Source organism: Pipistrellus hanaki, assembly GCF_964339955.1.
Source record: "Pipistrellus hanaki genome assembly, chromosome: 15".
Classification (NCBI taxonomy): Eukaryota; Metazoa; Chordata; class Mammalia; order Chiroptera; family Vespertilionidae; genus Pipistrellus; species Pipistrellus hanaki.
Window position 1 is genome coordinate 51,114,352 of NC_140517.1, and position 20,133 is coordinate 51,134,484.

General features: G+C 52.9%; 1 protein-coding gene across 2 annotated transcripts; it reads left to right on the forward strand.

The window, feature by feature from the left end:
- The first annotated feature begins 2,138 nt into the window (after nt 1-2,138).
- LOC311633551 (uncharacterized protein) lies at nt 2,139-10,600 on the forward strand. Of its 2 annotated transcripts, none has more exons than XM_084906320.1 (4): nt 2,139-2,384; nt 3,263-3,455; nt 6,821-6,944; nt 8,195-10,600. In XM_084906320.1, exons 1-4 carry the CDS (start codon nt 2,143-2,145, stop codon nt 9,991-9,993), a joined length of 2,358 nt encoding a protein of 785 aa, XP_084762446.1. In that variant the 5' UTR covers nt 2,139-2,142; the 3' UTR covers nt 9,994-10,600. The 2 variants fall into 2 exon arrangements, with proteins under 2 accessions (XP_084762446.1, XP_084762447.1); XM_084906321.1 differs by lacking the exon at nt 2,139-2,384 and adding an exon at nt 2,883-2,937.
- Nucleotides 10,601-20,133: the final 9,533 nt, after the last annotated feature.

Here is a 20,133-nt window from a genome sequence, read left to right on the forward strand (position 1 = left end):
TGCCACCGGGTCCTCGAGCCCCACGCCCCTGCCGGCTGCTCTTTCACCATGAGGACCGCGATCTGCCTTCTAACCACCCTCTGGTTCTAGACCTGTGTGGCCACCAACTTACTGTTCTCCGCAAACTCTGCTTTGAAACATCTCACTCTCTTGAGCTAGCCAGAAACAGAACTGACAGCTCCATGGAAATTAGGCTTACTATTTCTGGTTCAGGGAGTTTCCATCTTTCCAGCTGCTAACCCCCAAAATTCGGGGTCACCCCTAACTCCTATCGGTCTCTCTCTTCCCTAAAATCTTAAATTCTGGGTGGCCCTAATTTATAATCTTTTTTTTTTAATATATCTTATTGATTTTTCACAGAGAGGGAGAGGGATAGAGAGAAACATCGATGAGAGAGACCAGCCGCCTCCCGCACCCCCCCCCCCAATTGAGGATGTGCCAGCAACCAATGTACATGCCCTTGACCGGAATCGACTAACCCCTCCAGCCCCCCTGGCCCTCCCTCACCGCCCCATGGTCCGTGTCCATGGGTGATGCACACATGTGCATCTGGGTCCTTGGTTGATTACCTCCCACCTCCCCCACCTTCCGAGATCTCCCGCTCTGTCCCACGCTCCATGTCTCTGGATCTGCTGACCCTCATTTAAACCCGGATCCAGAATGCAGTGAGTCCTCCCACCTCTACCGCCACCGCCTCCCCCCTGCAGGCTCTTCTCGCTGCAGCCACGGGGAGCCTGGCCTCAGATCCACACCTCCGGGTCCTCCATCCCCTCCGGGTCCTTCATCACCTCCCTCCGGAGGCCAAGCCGGGCCCGGCCCCTGCCCTCTGGTACCGGCAGGTCCCCGTCCGCACCTTCGGGTGCGGAGTCGTTTTCACCCGCACCGGACGGGCCGCCGGCCACCGGGGCCCCGGCGCGGCCGCTCCTGAGGACACCGCGGCCTGGGTTCCCCGGGAGGAGGGCGCTCTCCATTGACCGCACCGTGCGGGGTGCGGGCGCCGGGCTGCTGTCCGCCTGCCCCGCGGAGGCGGGACCCGGCCTCCGCCCCGCTCCTGTCTGTTGAAAAGCGGCACTGGGACCACCTTTTCTTTTTTAAATATTTTATTCCGGAGGGAGGACGGGAGCGGGAGAAACATCGGGAATGGGATGGAGCCCGCACCCGGGCACGTGCCTGACCTCCGGGGTCACAGGTCGGTGCCCCACCCCGAGCCAAGCGGAGGGGCTCCCGCCCCCCTTCTGCCCACGGGCCTCCGGGCTGTAGCCCGCGGGCCCACACTGAGGGCGGGACCCGCCCCAAGCCCTCCGCCCCCCGCCCTCGGCTCCCCGCCCCGGCGCCAGTGCTACTAGACACGAACCGGCTCCTCAACCTCAACCTCAACCTGTCCCCTGCCGCACCCCGTCCCACCGGTGTCCCCCCATCTCCCCCCCTGTCCCCCAGCGCCTCTGGGACCTGAGGCGGGGCCTGAGGCGGGTGGGCGGCGGGGCGGCGCGGGGAACGCGCTCCTCTCAGCGGGCGCCCGGACTGAGGGGACAGGGTGTGGTAGGAGCGGGGGGGGGGGGGGGGCGGGGAGGGCGGAAGGCCCCCCGAGAGACCGGACCACGCACAGGAGCCGGCCCAGGCCCCTCCGGCCGCACCCGCGCGCCTGGAGGACTCCGGTCGCGCCGAGGCCGGCCGTCAGGCAGTGACCGCCGCGCCCCCAGGAGGTCGGCGGAGATCCGGGGTCCGCACCACACAAACGCCCCGTTGATGGAGCTTGAGGAAGGCACGCCTAGGATGCCGGCCGCGCGGCATTGTGGGTAACGTAGTTCCCTCAGCGCCGTTTGCGCCTCACCTCCGTGCGTTCCTCAGAGGCACGCCCTACGGGGGCTCTGGACGAGGGATTGTGGGTAATGTAGTTCCTACACTATCCGTTTACGCCTCACTTCTGTGCACCCATTGGCTGCATGCCTACAGAGTTTGGCGCGCGGCAATGTGGGTAATGTAGTTCCCGTAGTGCCGTTTGTGCCTCACCTCCGTGCGTTCCTCAGAGGGACGCCTACCGCGATCCGCACGAGGGATTGTGGGTAACATAGTTCCTACACTGACCGTTTATGCCTTCTGTGCGCCATTGGCCGCATGTCTTAACAGCGTTTGACGCGCGGCATGGTGGGTAACGTAGTTCCCGCAGCGTCGTGGGCACGCCTGCGTCACTCGGCGCGGGGCATGACGGGCAGCGTGGTTCCCACACCTCCGGGAGCCGCCGCCGAGGGAGCTGCGCGCACGTGGGTGCGGAGTCCGCGAGGACGCCCGCGAGGTCGCGTCAGGCCGGGCGGTGGCCGCCCCCCAGGGCCTCGCCGAGAGCCCCCGGGGCGGGGCGGGAGCGGGGCCGAGCGTCGTTTGAAAAGGTGCGGCTTTGACTTCTCAGGCGACCCGGGGGGACTGGAGGGGAGGACGCGGCCCGGCTGGCTCCCACGCGGGAGGAGGAGCCGGAGGCGGCGGGGGCTGGGGGGGTGACGGTGACGACGAGCCTGGAGCCTCCTGGGCCTGAGGCCGCACCGGGAGGCCCTCCTCTCCCGGGAGGGACCAGCTCGCGGGCGCCCCTGAGGCTGCGCCGGAAACTCGGGGACTCACTCGCCTTTTCTGATGAAAAGGGGCCACTCGTACGAGACTAAATCCCGATGGGTATGCCCTTAAAAGCCGTTGGGAGCCGATACCGGTTTGGCTCAGTGGATGGAGCGCCGGCCTGCTGACTGAAGGGTCCCAGGTTCGATTCCGGTCAAGGGCGTGTACCTTGGTGGGTTTTTTTGTGTGTGTGTGTGTGTTTTTTTAAATATATATTTTATTGTTTATTTACAGAGAGGAAGAGAGAGAGAGAGAGAGTTAGAAACATCAATGAGCAAGAGACATCGATCAGCTGCCTCTTGCACACCCCCTACTGGGGATGTGCCCGCAACCAAGGTACATGCCCTTGACCGGAATCGAACCCGGGACCTTTACATTCCGCAGGCCGACGCTCCATCCACTGAGCCAAACCGGTCTCGGCTTGGTTGCTTCTTATATGTACCCTGACTTGGGATGGAACCCTTAACTCTGGTGCGTTGGCAGGATGCTTTAAACTGCCAGGAAGGGCTGCCACGATACCTTAAATCTCTGAAGGTCAGTGACTGGATCACTGATGCCCCCGGTTGAGAAAACTACGTTACCCAGAGGGGAATGCGCCCATTTTGGGCGGGATGAGGGTGGGCCTTCAGGTGTCCTCAGATGCTTCATATTTGCCTTTCAGGGTGGTACGGAGTCAGAGGCTCCAAAGCAAACCGGTCGTGATGGGGACGCGCCGGAGGGCTGGCCCCGCTGTGCTGAGGCGGGCCCGGGGCTTGCCCAGCCGCTGTTCTTGGGGTTCAGACCTCCCAGCCTCACAGACTCCGCTCCGCCCACAGAGTCCACCGGCTGTGGCCTCGCCGGGGCACCGGACTGAGGTGAGCTCGTCCTCCGGGCTTCCCCGCCTCCCCCACCCGACCCTGCAGCCCCGGCCCCACCTCAGGGCCAGGAGGCGCTCCTGGGTGACTGGGTGGGAGACGGTGAGGGGCCACCTGGTGAGCATGTGCAGGGGCTGCTAAGCGGGGAGATTCGGGAAACCTGGGCCCTGTGTTGTGTCTGAAGGCAATGAAGTGAGGCAGAGGCTGTGCGTGCAGGGTTTTACTTTCATTCTCAGGGCGCTGGGCCGTGGATGGTTGTGAACAGAAGAGGGACATTGTGTGAGGCAGGAGTCTCAAGTTTTCCCAAAACTTCCCAGAGGAAGAGCAGACTGGAAGGGAGAGGGCAGCAGTGATGGACGGGCAGGGTGATCCTGTAGATCACTGTTTCCCAAAGTGTGGTACGCGTACCCCCAGGGGTACGGGAAGAGTTGGCGGGGGTACGCACTGCACCGTGCTTAGCTGCGCCTAATTCTACGTTCTCAGGAGTCCGAGGGGTGCTCAGCATTACGAAAATTATAGAAAGGGTACACCGTCAAAAGTTTGGGAAACACTGCGAGGTAACTGGCAGGTGTGCACTGGACTGAGCCCCTAGGGGTGCGGGCGTCCCCCGGCCCCGGGGCTGGGCCAGGCCCCCAGCAGCCTGGGCCCCGGGTCCTGGCGGGGGAGCCGGGCCCTCAGCGCCTTCAGCTCCCACAGGCCCTGCGGTCAGAGCCGCTCAGGGGCCGGGCTGTGGGCTGAGGTCAGGGCCTCCCACTGCGGGGGCCTCTGAGGCTGTGGGGCCCGGGCTGTCCAGCCGCTCCTCCTGCCCCGGGACCTGCAGACCCTCAGCCCAGGGTCCTAAGGCCACGGCTAGGGCTGTAGGAAGTGGACCCTGGTTTGGGCAACGGGTGGATGAGGTGTGGGAGGGCCTCCCAGGCACAGGGACCGGGATGTGCAGAGGCTCAGAGGGGAGACTGAGCTGGTTCAGAGACCCCCAGGTGTCCTTTCCTCCCACGGGGAGTGGGAACACTGGGAGGGGAGTCAGGTCTAGAGCAGCTTTGTGACCAGTTGGTTCTGCCGGTGATGGGAGCAATGGGAGTCTGGAGCAGTGCAGGCAGGTGCTCTGACCCAGGTCACATGAGACTCCATGTGGCTGCAGCTTAGACAGAATGGGGGGTTGGGGGAGGCAGGTGGTAGAAGGAACAGGGAGGAGGCTGCTGCAATAGTCTGAGGAGTAGTGATGGTGTCTGGGCGAGGATGGTGGCCAGGGAGGTGAGAGAAGCAGTTTGATAATAAGTTAGGGTTTTATTTTATTTATTTATTTATTTTAAACATATTTTATTGATTTTGTACAGAGAGGAAGGAAGAGAGATAGAGAGCTAGAAACATCGATGAGAGAGAGTCATCGATCAGCTGCCTCTTGCACAGCCCGCACTGGGGATGTGCCCGCAACCAAGGTACGTGCCCTTGACCGGAATCAAACCCGGGACCCTTCAGTCCACAGACCAATGCGCTATCCACTGAGCCAAACCGGTTTAGGCATAAGTTAGGGTTTTAGTGAAGATGCCAGGGTTTTTTTGTGTTTTTTTTTTTTTTTTTAAAGATAGATTTATTTATTTATTTATTTTAGGGGGAGAGAATGGGAGATAGAGACAGACACACAGGGCACATATAAGAATCAATCAGTGAATGGATAAATACATAGAACAACAAAGGGGATTGAACCCACAACCTTGGTGTATGGGGCCCGACGCTCAGCCCAACCTTGGAAACCGGCCAGGCTGCCTTCTGCATTTTCTAATTTTACGGTTGACATAGAGCTAGGAGCCAGGGATGACATGAAGGTCTGGAGGAAATGAAGCACTGTTCCTGGAGGATAGCGGGAGTTTTATGTTTCGCCTGATGAGGGTGTGAGATGTTTGAGAGAGCAGTTCATAGGTGTCTGGAATTCTGAGGAGGAGTTCAGGATGGAGAAGTCTCCAAAAGGGTGTGGAGAGTGTATGGACCAGGGAGGAGCTGCACCTCACTTTATTTATTCATTTATTTAAAAATATATATATATATATTTTATTGATTTTTTACAGAGAGGAAGGGTGAGGGATAGTGAGTTAAAAACATCAATGTGAGAAGAAACATCGATCAGCTGCCTCCTGCATACCCCCATCTGGGGATGTGCCCGCAGCCAAGGTACATGCCCTTGACCGGAATCGAACCTGGGACCCTTCAGCCTGCGGGCGGACGCTCTATCCACCGAGCCACACCGGTTTTGGCTGCAGCTCACTTTAATGTGGGAATCCCTGGTCAGGATGATAATGGTAATAGCCCAGGAGGAGGAGCGTGGGCTTGAGGACTGGGTTTCCTGCTAGGAACCCTGATTGTGGGAAGTGGGTGTCACAACTTGCTGTGTAATGAGTCAAGAGGCAGAGGAGAGGAGTGTGGTGCAGGACAGGAGGAGGCTGGGCTGGGGAGCGCAGGCGGGAGAGGTGTGGTCGGAAGAGTGATGTGCACGCGGAGAGGGAGTGTGAATTCATGGCCCCGGGGCCCTGGCGCTGACATCAGAGTGAGTGGAGGGGGACCCCATGCCTGTTGGCATCTGGTGGAAACGCAGTGTAGCTCTGCCGGGAATCGCCTGGAAGAAGGGGATGCCGTGTTCCTACTGGCCATGCCCAGAGCTTCCAAGTCATTCACGTCTCTTCCTGCCTTTCGTTGAGGCTGATTCAGCGATCAGTAGGGCCTCGATGAGATAGCAGACCTCAGTGCCACCCAGGCTGGGAAATCGCCACTGGCGTGGGGAAGGGTGGGGGTGAGCAGGGGGTAGAGTAGGGAGGTGGTAAAATTAAAACCCGGGGAAAGGAGCGAATCTCGGGGGAAATTGTCCCCGGCAGGGCACGTCGGACTTGGCTTTAAAGCTGTGCTTCTGGGAGCGTAGCCGTGTGCGGGCGGTGTGATCCACAGAACTATGTGCAGAGGCTCCTGGGAAGGGAAGGGATTTGGGTCGTGAGGGTGAAGGGTGATGCCATGGTTGGAGGGACACTGTGGGGGCTCACAGGCATTGTCTGACCAGTTGAGTGTCTCGTCACTCACACACTCCGTATGGCCAGCTTCTCTCTCTGCTGTATGTTTGTGACACCCCCTGTGTTAACAAGGGGCAGTGGGGCCTACATACCAAGTGCAGAGCTCGGTTATCATCTATCTGCCCCTATGCCTATTACTGTGGGAAGACACAGTATAAATGGGATTATAAGAAGTGAGTGACGCCAGTGATATCAAGGCCTGGAGTCTTCTCTGTGGTGGGAGGAGGAAGCAGATGGATGTGGAGGCTGGGTGGCTGAGGAGTGTAAAGCCCCAGGAGAGAAGTTGATCATGAACTGTCGCCATTGTGACAGGGTATAAAGTTTGAGGACGTGGCCATCGCCTTCTCCCAGGAGGAGTGGGGGCTCCTCGGTGAGGCTCAGAGACGTCTGTTCCGCGGCATGATGCTGGAGAACTTTGCGCTTGTAGCATCTGCTGGTAAGACCTTCATATCACTCCTCCTTTCCTAGGTCATGACCTCCCTTTCCTGTTTTCTTCTGAACTAGCTTAGTCCCTCAGCCAGACCATGGGCTCTGCTAATTTCCACCCTTTCTTGTCTGTGGCTGCTGGTGCTGAGCTGTGTGGTGTGAGTGCCCTCTGCCGGGGTCACTCTGAACACCCCTTACATCTGTTGTCTCAGAAAGTCCAGAGAATGGGTCTCAGCTGCAGGCAGTCCAGTACATGCCATGCCTTCACCCTCTGCCCGGAAAGGTGACTTAGGCCCAGATTCATGGCTTCCAGTTCTGGCCCCTTCCGTTAGCTAACGATCCTTTGTCACTTCCTGTACCAGGTCATGGTCATTCTTTATAGGAACCATGGACTGTGCTTGTAATTGTCCGTAATATTGTCTTCCCTGAACACTTGTATGCCGAGTTGGCTCTGGGCCAGCAGTGGCTGCTCGCCTCTGTTGTCTGTCAGTAAGACGTGGATCATGCAGGTTCTGAATAGCTGCTCCATTGAAGGTGCAGAGAGAACCCTGTTTCTGTTAAGGGTGTACATAGGAAGATGAACTCAGAAGAGGGCTGGCCCCGGGCGTGGCTCCTGGGGAAGGGCATGACGTGAGGCCAGGATTCTGCCTCGTGTCTAATCGTGTTGTGGTGCAAGTTCCCCTGCCCACAGCACATTCCTCCTTTCTTTCCCATATTGGATCCTTTGCTAACCTGTCATTTCACCAGTGACCTCTCGGCTCCTGGCCACCTTCCCCTGTGTGGTCTCCCGGCATCAGCTGCACTCTGCACTGGTTCCTCTGGCGTGTATGTTCCAGCATTGACCTGTGCAGATGTTATGGGGTGTGCCTATATCCTTAACCTAGTGAGTAGACACCAGCTCCTCATTTATTGAATTTTACTAGGAGGGAAAACATAACCAGCCTTCTCTACAACTTGCCCATTCCACCCGTAGACAAGCCAGCCCCTCTGAATGCTTTTAGCAGAAGAATTAGTTGGAGATGCTGTTTCTATTCCGTGTGGTGGCATGCCATCTCTGTGTCCTTTTTCTGGGGAGGTCTCCCCTATTTTGTCATCTTCAGAGGCCCAGCACTGCACAGAAGCACATTATTCAACCTGTCCCCTGGGCTCTTATTTTCAGATGATCCCATGAAACCAACATATAGAGCCTGTCAGACCTTTGTAATGGGTCTTGCTCCTATCAATGCCAACACCATTTCCTCAACATTTCTCTGCTTTCAGGTTGTTGGCATAAAACTGAAGATGAGGAGACCTCTTCCGAGCAGAGTGTATCTATAGCAGCAGAATCACAGGTCAAGGCTTCTAAGACAGCTCTGCCAACCAAGAAGACCCATCTTTGTGATCAATGTCTCTCAGTCTTAAAAGCTGTTCTGCACCTGACTGAGTCACAAGCAGCAGACCTTGAGCAGAAAGCCTTCTTCAGTGACGCATGTGTGAGAGACTTCTGTTTCAGTGCATTCCCTCACCAGCCACAGAGGGAAGCCAGTGGAGAGAACCCCTGGAAAGGAGCTGTGGACGGGGCCTCATTGGTGACACAGGAGCCTTTCATGTATACGGAGGTTGAGAAGGATTTCCAAGCCACCTCAGGCCTTCTCCAGCACCAGGCCACTCTCGGCACTGAGGAGCCCCACAGTGAGAGTGGGCAGTTCGATCTTAGTGGAAAACATCATCATGAGCGGGGTGAGTGTAAAACGGCCGCCTTCCACAACCAGAACCTTGTCCAGCAGCAGAGCGTCCACCCTGGAAACGGACTTCTGGAGGGTCACAAACGTGGGAAGGCCTTTCGGCAAAAGTTTAGCCTCCTTCGTCATGGGAGACTTCACGCTGGACAAGGGCCTTATGAGTGTGGTGACAGTTCGAAATACTTTAGCCAAAGCTCTAGCTTCATGCAACACAAGAGAATTCACACTGGAGAAAAGCCATATGAGTGCAGTGTCTGCGGCAAATGCTTTAGTTACAAAGCTGTCTTCATTCGACATCAGAGGATTCACGGTGGAGAAACATCAGATGACTGCCGTGACTATGGGAAGTCCTTCAGTGGAAACTCTGCCCCCAGTGAGCATCGAAGAATTCACACTGGAGAAAAGCCATTTGAGTGTGGAGATTGTGGGATGTCCTTCAGCCATAGGTCTAAGCTCATTGAACACCACAAAGGTCACACTGGTGAAAAGCCTTATGAGTGTCGTGTATGTGGGAAGTTATTTAGACGCAAAGATTACCTCCTTAACCATGAGAGAGTCCACACGGGAGAAAAGCCGTTTGAATGTGGTGATTGTGGCAGATGCTTTAGCTATCAAAAGGGACTCGTTCAGCACCAGAGAGTTCACACTGGGGAAAAGCCATATGAGTGTAGTTACTGTGGAAAGACCTTCAGCCAGAGCTCAACACTCGTTGAGCACCAGCGAGGTCACACTGGGGAAAAGCCTTTTGAGTGTCGTGTTTGTGGGAAGTCCTTCAGCAGAAGGTCTGCTCTCAACCGACATCAGATAATTCACACCGGAGAAAAGCTGTATGAATGTAACGATTGTGGGAAATGCTTTACCTATAACAGTGGACTCCTTCAACATCAGAAAATTCACACTGGAGAAAAGCCATATAAGTGTAGTGATTGTGGGATGTCTTTCTGCCGTAGGTCTAAGCTCGTTTCACACCACAGGGTTCACACTGGGGAAAGGCCTTACGAGTGTAGTGAATGTGGGAAGTGTTTTACACGCAAAGCTAACCTCCGAATTCACCAGAGAGTTCACACTGGAGAAAAGCCTTACAAGTGCAGTGAATGTGGGAAAACCTTTGGACAAAGCTGTAACCTCTTCGAACATACGAAAGTTCACACTGGAGAAAAGCCATATGCGTGTACTGACTGTGGGAAGTCCTTCAGCCGTAGTTCTACCCTCAGTGAGCACCAGCGATGTCACACGGGAGAAAAGCCATTTGAGTGCAGTGTTTGTGGGAAAGTCTTTAGACTACGCAGCAGTCTTAGTTACCACAGTCACGTTCATTCTGGAAAAAAAGCCTTATAAGAGCCCTGACCGGTTTGGCTTAGTGGATAGAGTGTCAGCCTTCGGACTGAGGGGTCCCAGGTTCAATTCCAGTCGAGGGCATATACCTTGGTCGCAGGCATATCACCAGTGGGGGGTGTGCAGGAGGCAGCTGATCGATGTTTCTCTCTATCCCTCTCTGTAAGAAAATCAATAATATATATATATTTTTTAAAAAGCCTTATGAGCCGAAACCAGTTTGGCTCAGTGGATAGAACGTCGGCCTGTGGACTGAAGGGTCCTGGGTTCGATTCCGGTCGGGGGTATGTGCCTTGGTGGCAGGCATATCCCCAGTGGAGGGTGTGCAAGAGGCAGCTGATCGATGACTCTCATCAATATTTCTAACTTTCCCTCTCCCTCTCTGTAAAAAAATCAATAAAAATATATTAAAAAAAAAAAAAAAAAGCCTTATGAGTGGTGAATGTGGGGATTCCTATAGCAATACTTCTGGCATCATTCATCACCACAGAGTTCACACTGGAGAGAAATCATATGAATGTATGTATGTGCAAAATGCTTCGATTATAAACAGACTCATTCAATATCAAAGGACTCAGTGAAGAAAAGTCATGTGAGTATAGCTCTTTTTTTTTTTTTTTTTAATATATTTTATTGATTTTACACAGAGAGGAATTGAGAGGGATAGAGAGCTAGAAACGTCGATGAGAGAGAAACATTGACCAGCCGCCTCATGCACACCCCCCACTGGGGATGTGCCCGCAACGAAGGCACATGCCCTTGATCGGAATCGAACCCGGGACCCTTCAGTCCGCAGGCCGACGCTCTATCCACTGAGCCAAACCAGTCCCGGCTAGTTTTTTTTGTTTTTTGTTTTTTTTTTTTATAAATCTATTTTATTGATTTTTTTTGCAGAGAGGAAGGGAGAGAGAGAGAGAGAGAGCTAGAAACGTCGATGAGAGAGAAACGCAACCAATGTACATGCCCTTGACCGGAATCGAACCCAGGACCTTTCAGTCCGCAGACTGACACTCTACCACTGAGCCAAACCGGCTTTGGCGTGAGTATAGTTCTTGTCAAAAGTCCTTCACAAAAAGCTCTTGGTTCTTTCAACACCGAAGGATCGCACAGGTGAAAGGCCTTATGAGTGTAGTGTGTGTGGGAAGTCCTTCATCACAAACTGTCTTCCTTGGACACCAGCAATGTTAAATTGGACAAAAGCCGTGTGAGTGTAGTGAATTTTTAAATAAAAAATTTTATTGATTTTAGGGAGGAACCGAGAGGGAGACAGAAACATCAATGATGAGAGAGAACCATGGAGTGGCTGCCTTCTGCACCCTCCCTACTGGGGATCCAGCCAGCAACCCAGACACATACCCATGACCAGAATCGCACCTGGGACCCTTCAGTCTGCGGGTCGGTTCTATCCACTGAGCCAAACCTGCCAGGGCAATTGTGGAGAGTTATTTACAGAGAGCTCTATCTTTTTCCCCACACCACACGGTTCACTCCAGAGAAATGTGTTCACAATATAGTGATTGTGGGAAATACTTTTATTTGTTCGTTTTTGTTTTTTTAATTTAATAAACCTTCATTGTTCAGATTATTACAATTGTTCCTCTTTTTTCCCCCCATTGCTCCCCTCCACCTGGTTCTTACCCCACCCTCTGCCCTTACCCCCTCCCCCACTGTCCTCATCCATAGGTGTACGATTTTTGTCCAGTCTCTTCCCACAACCCTTTCCCCCTGAGAATTTTCAGTCCACTTTCTTTCTATGCCCCTGATTCTGTTATTTTCAGTTCATTGTGACCTGTTTCTTTGTCTCTGCACTTTGGCTGCTTCCCGTATTGATAGAGTGGCTTGGTGTGCTAGATGTCCTGTAGGACCCAGTGGCTCAGCCTCCACAGTTAGCTGAGGTGGACATTCTTGATGTACCCCTTTGTGGGCTGTGTGCACTGCCTTGATGGTTGTTGGTATCACTGGGAGGAATTGACCTCCGGGCCAATTGTCTGTGAGGATCAATTGTGTCAATGATGGGGGAACTTCTGTGCTGGAGACACCCTTATGGGGCAAGACTTGCTTCAGTGGGGCTTTGGTGCTCACTGAGTGTGTCCCTTATGGATCTGAGGAGTTGTCATCTGGATGGTCCCACTCTGACCACTGGGTACACTGGCTCTTGGATCTCCAAGGAGGTGCAAATTTAGCCTCTGCCTGAGGCCACCCAGCAGGAGCTATGGAGAGATCTGCAGATTCCTCCTCTTTGTTTGGGGTTTGGAGGTGCCCAGATGAGGCCCAGCTGGGAAGCAATGCAGGCTGCTGTGGGGCCTCGGGCCTTCTTTTGGATGTTCTGGGGCTCTGATCCAGCTGCAGTTTGTTAGGTAATTTTAGATCCCAAAGGGCCAGGCCATTTATGTGCAAAAGCCTATGCGTGCAGTTGGGGTGATCAAGCCTACAGGGAAAGGCAGCTAGGGGTGACCAGGCTGGCAGAGGAGGGAAGTTGGTGGTGACCAGGCCTGATGGAAGGGCAGTTGGGGGAATCCAAGGCCTGCAGGGGAGGGCAGTTGGGAGTGACCAACCCTTCAGGGGAGGGCAGTTGAGGGGAATCAGGCTGACAAGGGAGCAGTTAGGCATTAATCAGGCTGGAAGGGGAGTGGTTAGGTGGTGATCAGGCTGGCAGGCAGAAGCAGTTAGGGGCAATCAGGAAGGCAGGCAAGTGAGCAGTTGAGAGCCAGCAGTCCTGGATTGTGAGAGTGATGTCCTAGATTGGAGAGGGTGCAGGCTGGGCTGAGGAACACACACCCCCATGCACGAATTTCGGCACTGGGCTGAGAGAGAATATTATTTTTATACATATATATATATATATATATATATATATATATATATATATATATGTGTGTGTGTGTGTGTGTGTGTGTGTGTGTGTGTGTATCTATATCTATATCTATATCTATATATATGCTTGAGTAACCATTACAACCAGTCGGCCGTCTGGTCAACCTAAAGACCAGTCGCTATGACACGCACTGACCACCAGGGGGCAGACATTCAACGCAGGAGCAGCCTCCTGGTGGTCAGTATGCCCCCACAGCCAATCTCCTGTGGTCCCTCCCCCTGGCAGACCACCCTGATCGGCCACTTTGGAACTGAGCTAGATGGCTCTGATCAGCCCTGATAGCCGACCAGGCCAAGGAACCACCTGTGCACGAATTTGTGCACTGGGCCTCGGAGACCGGTGCACGGAATTTGTCCAAGGAGCTGGCCCCTCAAAGCCACGGAGGCTTGCCTCAGCCCTTGCAGCCCGGGCTTCGTCCAGAAGGTCACCCAGAAGGAAGTCCAGGAGGTCATTCAGCTGTCCAGTCTAATTAGCATATTAAACTTTTATTGTTATAGATTTTGTTGTTAATACTCAACCGAGGACAATTTTTCCATTCATTTTTAGGGAGAGTGGGAGAGAGAGGGAAAGACAGATGGAAACATCCATGTGAAAGAAACACATCAATTGGTTGCCTCCTGCAGGAGCCCTGACCAGGTACATGCCCTTGACCGGAATTGAACCCAGGACCCTTTGGTCCACAGGCCGATGCTCTATGCACTGAGACAAACCAGACAGAGCTTTTTAATTTTATTGATTTCATTGAAGAAGGGAGAGGGGGAGAGAGAGAGAGAAACATCAATGGTGAGAGAGAGTCATTGACTGGCTGCCTGCTGCATGCCCCACACTGGGGATGGAGCCCACAACTTGGCCACATGCCCCTGAGCAGAATCAAACCCAGGGCCCTTCAGTCCGCAGGCCGACGCGCTATCCATTGACCCAAACTGGTTTCGGCTCATTGATTTTTTACAGAGAGGAAGGGAGAGGGATAGAGTCAGAAACATCGGTGAGAGAGAAACATTGATCAGCTGCCTCTTGTACACCCCACAGGGGGGATGTGCCCGCAACCAAGGTACATGCCCTTAACTGGAATTGAACCTGGGACCCTGGAGTCTGTAGGTTGACGCTCTATCCACTGAGCCAAACCGGTTAGGGCTTATTAAATATGTTTTATTGATTTTTACAGAGAGGAAGAGAGAGGGATAGAGAGTTAGAAACATAATCAGTCCTAAACAGTGTTGCTCAGTGAATAGAGCATCAGCCTGCAGACTGAAGGGTCCCAGGTTAAATTCTGGTCATGTGCATGTACCTTGGTTGGGGGCACATCCCCAGCAGGAGGTGTGCAGGAGGCAGCTGATGGATGATTCTCTCTCATCGATGTTTCTAACTCTCTATCTTCCCTTCCTCTCTGTAAAAATCGATAAAATATATTTTAAAAAATAATAATAGCCGAAACCGGTGTGGCTCAGTGGATAGAGCGTTGGCCTGTGGACTGAAGGGTCCCGGGTTCGATTCTGGTCAAGGGCATGTGCCTTGATTGCGGGCACATCCCCAGTGGGGGGTATGCGGGAGGCAGCTGATGGATGATTCTCTCTCATCGACGTTTCTAACTCTCTATCCTTCTCCCTTCCTCTCTGTAAAAAATCAATAAAATATATTTTTAAAAATAATAATAAAATAAAAATAAATAAGATTTTAAAAAGAATTAGCTAGGTGCTCTCCGCCCTCGGCCTCTCCCTGAGCCTGGGGGCGAGGAGCCAGCTGTGTGCAGGGAGCAGCTCCCGCCCCACAGGCCCGGAGGAGCCACCCCAGCTGCTCTGTGTCCGCCAGGGGCGGCAGCGGCCTGGGCACCCCTGGCGGCCCGGAAAGGGCGCCCTCCACACGGCCATGCAGAGCCCTCAGCTTCGCCCCCGAGCCACCCTGAGGGGTCCACAAGCCTCTTCCAGGAACCGCCTCCCTCTGTGGCCCCTGGAGGAGATGCAGCCATGAGCAGCCACAGGCGTCTGGGAGAGAATTGACTGTAGACAAAGCAGCCACTGCCAACAAGGAGCCATCAGCCAAAGCAGTGCTTCTCAGTAGCCCACCGAGCGGCAACACACTGCCTTTATTATTTTGTTTTATTTTAATATATTTTATTGATTTTTTACAGAGAGGAAGGGAGAGAGATAGAGAGCTAGAAACGTCGATGAGAGAGAAACATTGACCAGCTGCCTCTTGCACACCCCCCACTGGGGATGTGCCCGCAACCAAGGTACATGCCCTTGACCGGAATCGAACCTGGGACCCTTCAGTCCGCAGGCCGACGCTCTACCACTGAGCCAAACCGGTTTCAGCTATTATTATCATTTTTAAAATAGATCTTATTGATTTTTTACACAGAGGAAGGGAGAGGGATGGAGTCAGAAACATCGATGATGTGAGAGAAACATCCATCAGCTGCCTCCTGCACACCCCCCACTGGGGATGTGCCGGCAACCAAGGTCCATGCCCTTGACCGGAATCGAACCTGGAACCTTTCAGTCCGCAGGCCGACGCTCTATCCACTGAGCAACACCAGTTTCGGCTGCACCTGCAGCTTTAAGAGTCGTACCTGCTCCCCCATGGGGAGGGGAGGGCTGCCCAGGCCCCCTCCGGAGGGACGGACCACGGCCAGGCCCACATGCCTCGTCCCCCTCGGCCAAGGGGCAGGTGTGGGCAGCAGCAACGGTCCGGACGGGAGTGCCTCTGGCGCAGCAGTGTGTTTGTTTTCTCCGGCCCCTGCAGCATCCGGGACCCCTCTGCGCCATCAGGCCTGAGGGGAGGCACCTGTCCTCCTGAGCTGCTCATTCAACAATCTGCGGGCCGTATCCAATCAGAGTCTACCAGGGGTCGGCAAACTCATCAGTCCACAGAGCCAAATATTAACAGGACAAAGATTGGAATTTCTTTGGAGAGCCACATTTTTTAAACTTAAACTTCTTCTAACGCCCTTTCTTCAAAAGAGACTCTCCCAGGCCGTGGTATTTTTGTTGAAGAGCCACACTCAAGGGGCCAGAGAGTCGCTTGTGGCTCAAGAGCCGCGTTTTGCTGACCACGGGTCTAGCCTCACCTTTAAGCAAGGTGGGCCCGCCCCTAGGCAGAGCTTGCCTTTCTTTATTTTATTTTATTATTATTATTAATGATTATTATCTTTTGTGTGTTTTAAATATATTTTTATTGACTTTAGAGTGGAAGGGTGAGGGGGAGAAAGATAAAAACATCAATGATGAGCAGAAACCGGTTTGGCTCAGTGGTAGAGCATCGGTCTGCAGCATGTACATTGGTTGCGGGCACATCCCCAGTAGGGGGTTTGCAGGAGGCAGCTGGTCGATGTTTCTCTCTCATCAACGTTTCTAGCTCTCTATCTCTCTCCCTTTCTGTAAAAAAATCAATAAAATATATATATTTTTAAAAATCAATGATGAGGGATAATCGTGGACTGGCTGCCTTTTTCACGTCCCCAGACGAGCCTGCAACCCAGGCATGTGCCCTAAGACCAGAATCGAACTTGGGACCCTTCAGGCCATAGGCCAATGCTCTATCCACTGAACCACACCAGCCAGGGTCTGTCTTTTTTAAACATAAGAATTACATCATTTATTTAACACATTTTTATTGGTTTCAGAGGAAGGGAGAGGGTGAGAGAAAGAGAAACATCCATGATAAGAGGGAATCATGGATGGGCTGCCTCCTGCACACCTACCACTGGGGATGTGCCCACAACCAAGGTACATGCCCTTGACCTGAATCAAACCCGCGGACCTCCCCCCCCCCCCAATCTGCAGGCCTATGCTCTATCCACTGAGCCACACTGGCCGGGGCTGTATATTAGAATACTGAGCAGGAAATACTAACTGGGTAAGCAATGTTGTTCTATGGACTGGACAGGGTCAATGTCAATGAGGCTACAGGTAGGAGAGAGGCTGCCTGTGGGAAGCAGAGGCAGAGAGAACGCTTTGTGCTTCTGCATGAGGGCAGCCTGAATTCCACCTCATCGTTCTTTACTTTTTTTAAAAAAAATTTTATTTATCATCTTAAATATATTTTATTAATTTTTTACAGAGAGGAAGGGAGAGAGATAGAGAGCTAGAAACGTCGATGAGAGAGAAACATCGACCAGCTGCCTCCTGCACACCCCCTACTGGGGATTTGCCCGCAACCAAGATACATGCCCTTGACGAGAATCGAACCTGGGACCTTTCAGTCCGCAGACCGACGCTCTATCCACTGAGCCAAACCGGTCCTGGCTCGGCTACTTATCTTTTTTTTTTTTTTTTTAAATATATTTTATTGATTTTACACAGAGAGGAATTGAGAGGGACAGAGAGTTAGAAACGTCGATGAGAGAGAAACATCGACCAGGTGCCTCTTGCACCCCCACAACTGGGGATGTGCCTGCAGCCAAGGTACATGCCCTTGACCGGAATCGAACCCGGGACCTTTCAGTCCGCAGGCCGACACTCTATCCACTGAGCCGAACCGGTCCCGGCTCGGCTACTTATCTTTTTAAATAAATATATCTTTATTTATTTCAGGGAGAGGGAGAGAGAGATAGAAACATCAGTGATGAGAGAGAATCATAGATCGGCTGCCCCCTGCACTCCCCACACTGGGGATCGAGCCCACAACCCGGGCAGGTGCCCTGACGGGGAACTAAGCCATGATTTCTGGCTCATAGGGTGACACTCAACCACTGAGCCACCTTATCTCCCCACGTCCTGGCCCACACTGAACACAGGGTTTCAGCATCCAGAACAGTTTCTTCTTACTCCACGCATTTGAATTGGCAGGAGATGGTTAACACGCTCCAGCTAGGAGAGAGACCGGCCAGTATGCGGGGGCTAGTGGAATAGGGAAACTGAGGCAGAGAGCTGAGCAAACCCGCAGAGCGACTTCCAGCAGGTGCAGAAGGTCCCCTCCGTGGAGGCAACACCCGGGCCTCAGCGGTACTTCAGCTCCGGGCCCAGAAAAGCAGCAGAACCACGTGGGCAATGTGGCCAGGGCCCACCGAGTGGCCAATCAGTGGAGGGTCCCCCCCGCCCGAGGAAAGCCACCCAGAAAACTGGCAATATTTTGCTGAGACGTCTCCTAAGATTCCTGTCTGGCCTTGGCTGGCGTGGATAGAGCGTTGGTCTGTGGACTGAAGGGTCCGAGATTCAATTCCGGGCAAGGGCATGTACCTTGGTTGCAGGCACATCCCCAGTGGGGAGTGTGCAGGAGGCAGCTGACCCATGCTTCTCTCTATCCCTCTTACTTCCTCTCAGTAAAAAATCAATTAAAAAATATATTTTTAAAATCATGCCTGCAAAGGAGAGAGAGAAAATCCACAAACAAGACAAAGAACCCAGTGTGCCGGCTCCTCCCCGGAGCACCCTGAGCCTCTTCGCCCCTCCTTCCTCCACAGGCCCGCACCTCCTAAACCCGAAGGGACCCCAGGAGCCTTGCAATCAGGGCACACCCCCCTGACCCTGTCCCCAAGGCCTCCTTTTCACCGACTTCTTTTCTTTTTACATAGATTTTTATTGCTTTCAGAGAGGAAGGGAGGAGAGAGAGAAACATCATGATGGGAGAGGTTATGTTTTGCAAGACATGAAGCATATGGAGCATCAGGTGAAACAGGTTATTATTTTTCACATATTTTTATTGATTTCAGAGAAGAAGGAAAAGGGAGAGATAGAAACATCAATGATGAGAGAGAATCATGGATTGGCTGCCTCCTGCACGCCCCCCAACTGGGGATGGAGCCCACAACCTGGGCATGTGCCCTTGACCGGAACTGAACCCGGAACACCTCAGTCCGCAGGCCGACGCTCTCTCCACTGAGCCAAACCAGTGAGAGCCAAATTAGTTTTGTGTGTTTTTTTTAAATCTTCCAAAATCTGCATTCCACAGTGGCTATTACAGTGCCCTGCTGCTGACAAAGGAAAAAATAAGAGATGTGCATCGACCAATTATGCTTTTAAGTCACTCAGAGAAGGCGGATCTCCGTATATAGCAGCCAAAAATCAATGAAGGGAAAGCTTTACTGGAAGCTAAAAAGTGAAGCCAATGTGTGATGAATTTTCAGTTCTCATTAGTCATGTGTATGAGAACCAGCTTTTATAATAAAATGTCCTGAAGCTACACATTTAAAATAAATAATAATAGCCCTGGCCAGTTTGGCTCAGTGGACAGAGCATTGGCCTGCAGACTGAAGGGTCCTGGGGTTTGACTGTGATCAAAGGCACATGCCTGGGTTGTGGGCTCGATCCCCAGTGGGGGGCCGTGTAGGAGGCAGCAGATCCCGGATTCTCTCTCATCATGGATGTTTCTATCTCTTCCCTCTCCCTTCTTCTCTGAAATTATTAAAAATCTATTTTTCAAAAGATTTAAAAAAACATAACACGCCTCAAAAAATCTGAGCTTCACAAAGCCAGATAAAAATGTTTTCAAAAACCTCAGTAATTGCCGGAACCAGTTTTGCTCAGTGGATAGACCATCAGCCTGCAGACTGCAGAGTTCGATTCCCATCAAGGGCATGTACTTTGGTTGCAGGCACATCCCCAGTAGGAGGTGTGCAGGAGGCAGCTGATCGATGATGTTTCTAACTCTGTATGCCTCTCCCTTCCTCTCTGTAAAAAAATCAATAAAATATATTTTAAAACACACACACACACACACACACACACACTCACACACTAAGTAATCCCTTGCAGACAAGTAATCAGTTGCAAACAATACGCCCCACAAACATGCAGACTTCACCCTCCCCGCCGCAAAAAAAAACCCCTAAAACTGTCATTTGAACCACGACCTGGAATCAAACGCGGGACGGAGGTGAAAGGAGAAGGCGCTCTTGCTGAAACCGGTTTGGCTCAGCGGATGGAGCGTTGGCCTGCGGACTGGGGGGGGGTCCCTGGTTCGACTCCGGGGGTCCCTTGATTGCAAGCACATCCCCAGTGGGGGCTGTGCAGGAGGCAGCTGATCGATGTCTCTCTCTCATCGATGTTTCTAACTCTCTATCCCTGTCTCTTCCTCTCTGTAAAAATAAATAAATTAATATATATATATATATATATATATATATATATATATATATATATATATATATTTTTTTTTTTTTTTTTTTTTTAAAGAAGGCGCTCTGACAAACACGCTCACTTGGCCGGGGCAGCGGCAAGACCTGTGCTGGCCAAGGTCAGCGCCTGGGACACTGGCGTCCACCCCGCGGGCCCAGGAAACTACATTACCCAGAGTCCCACGCGCCGACGGACGGCGGGCGCAGCCAATGA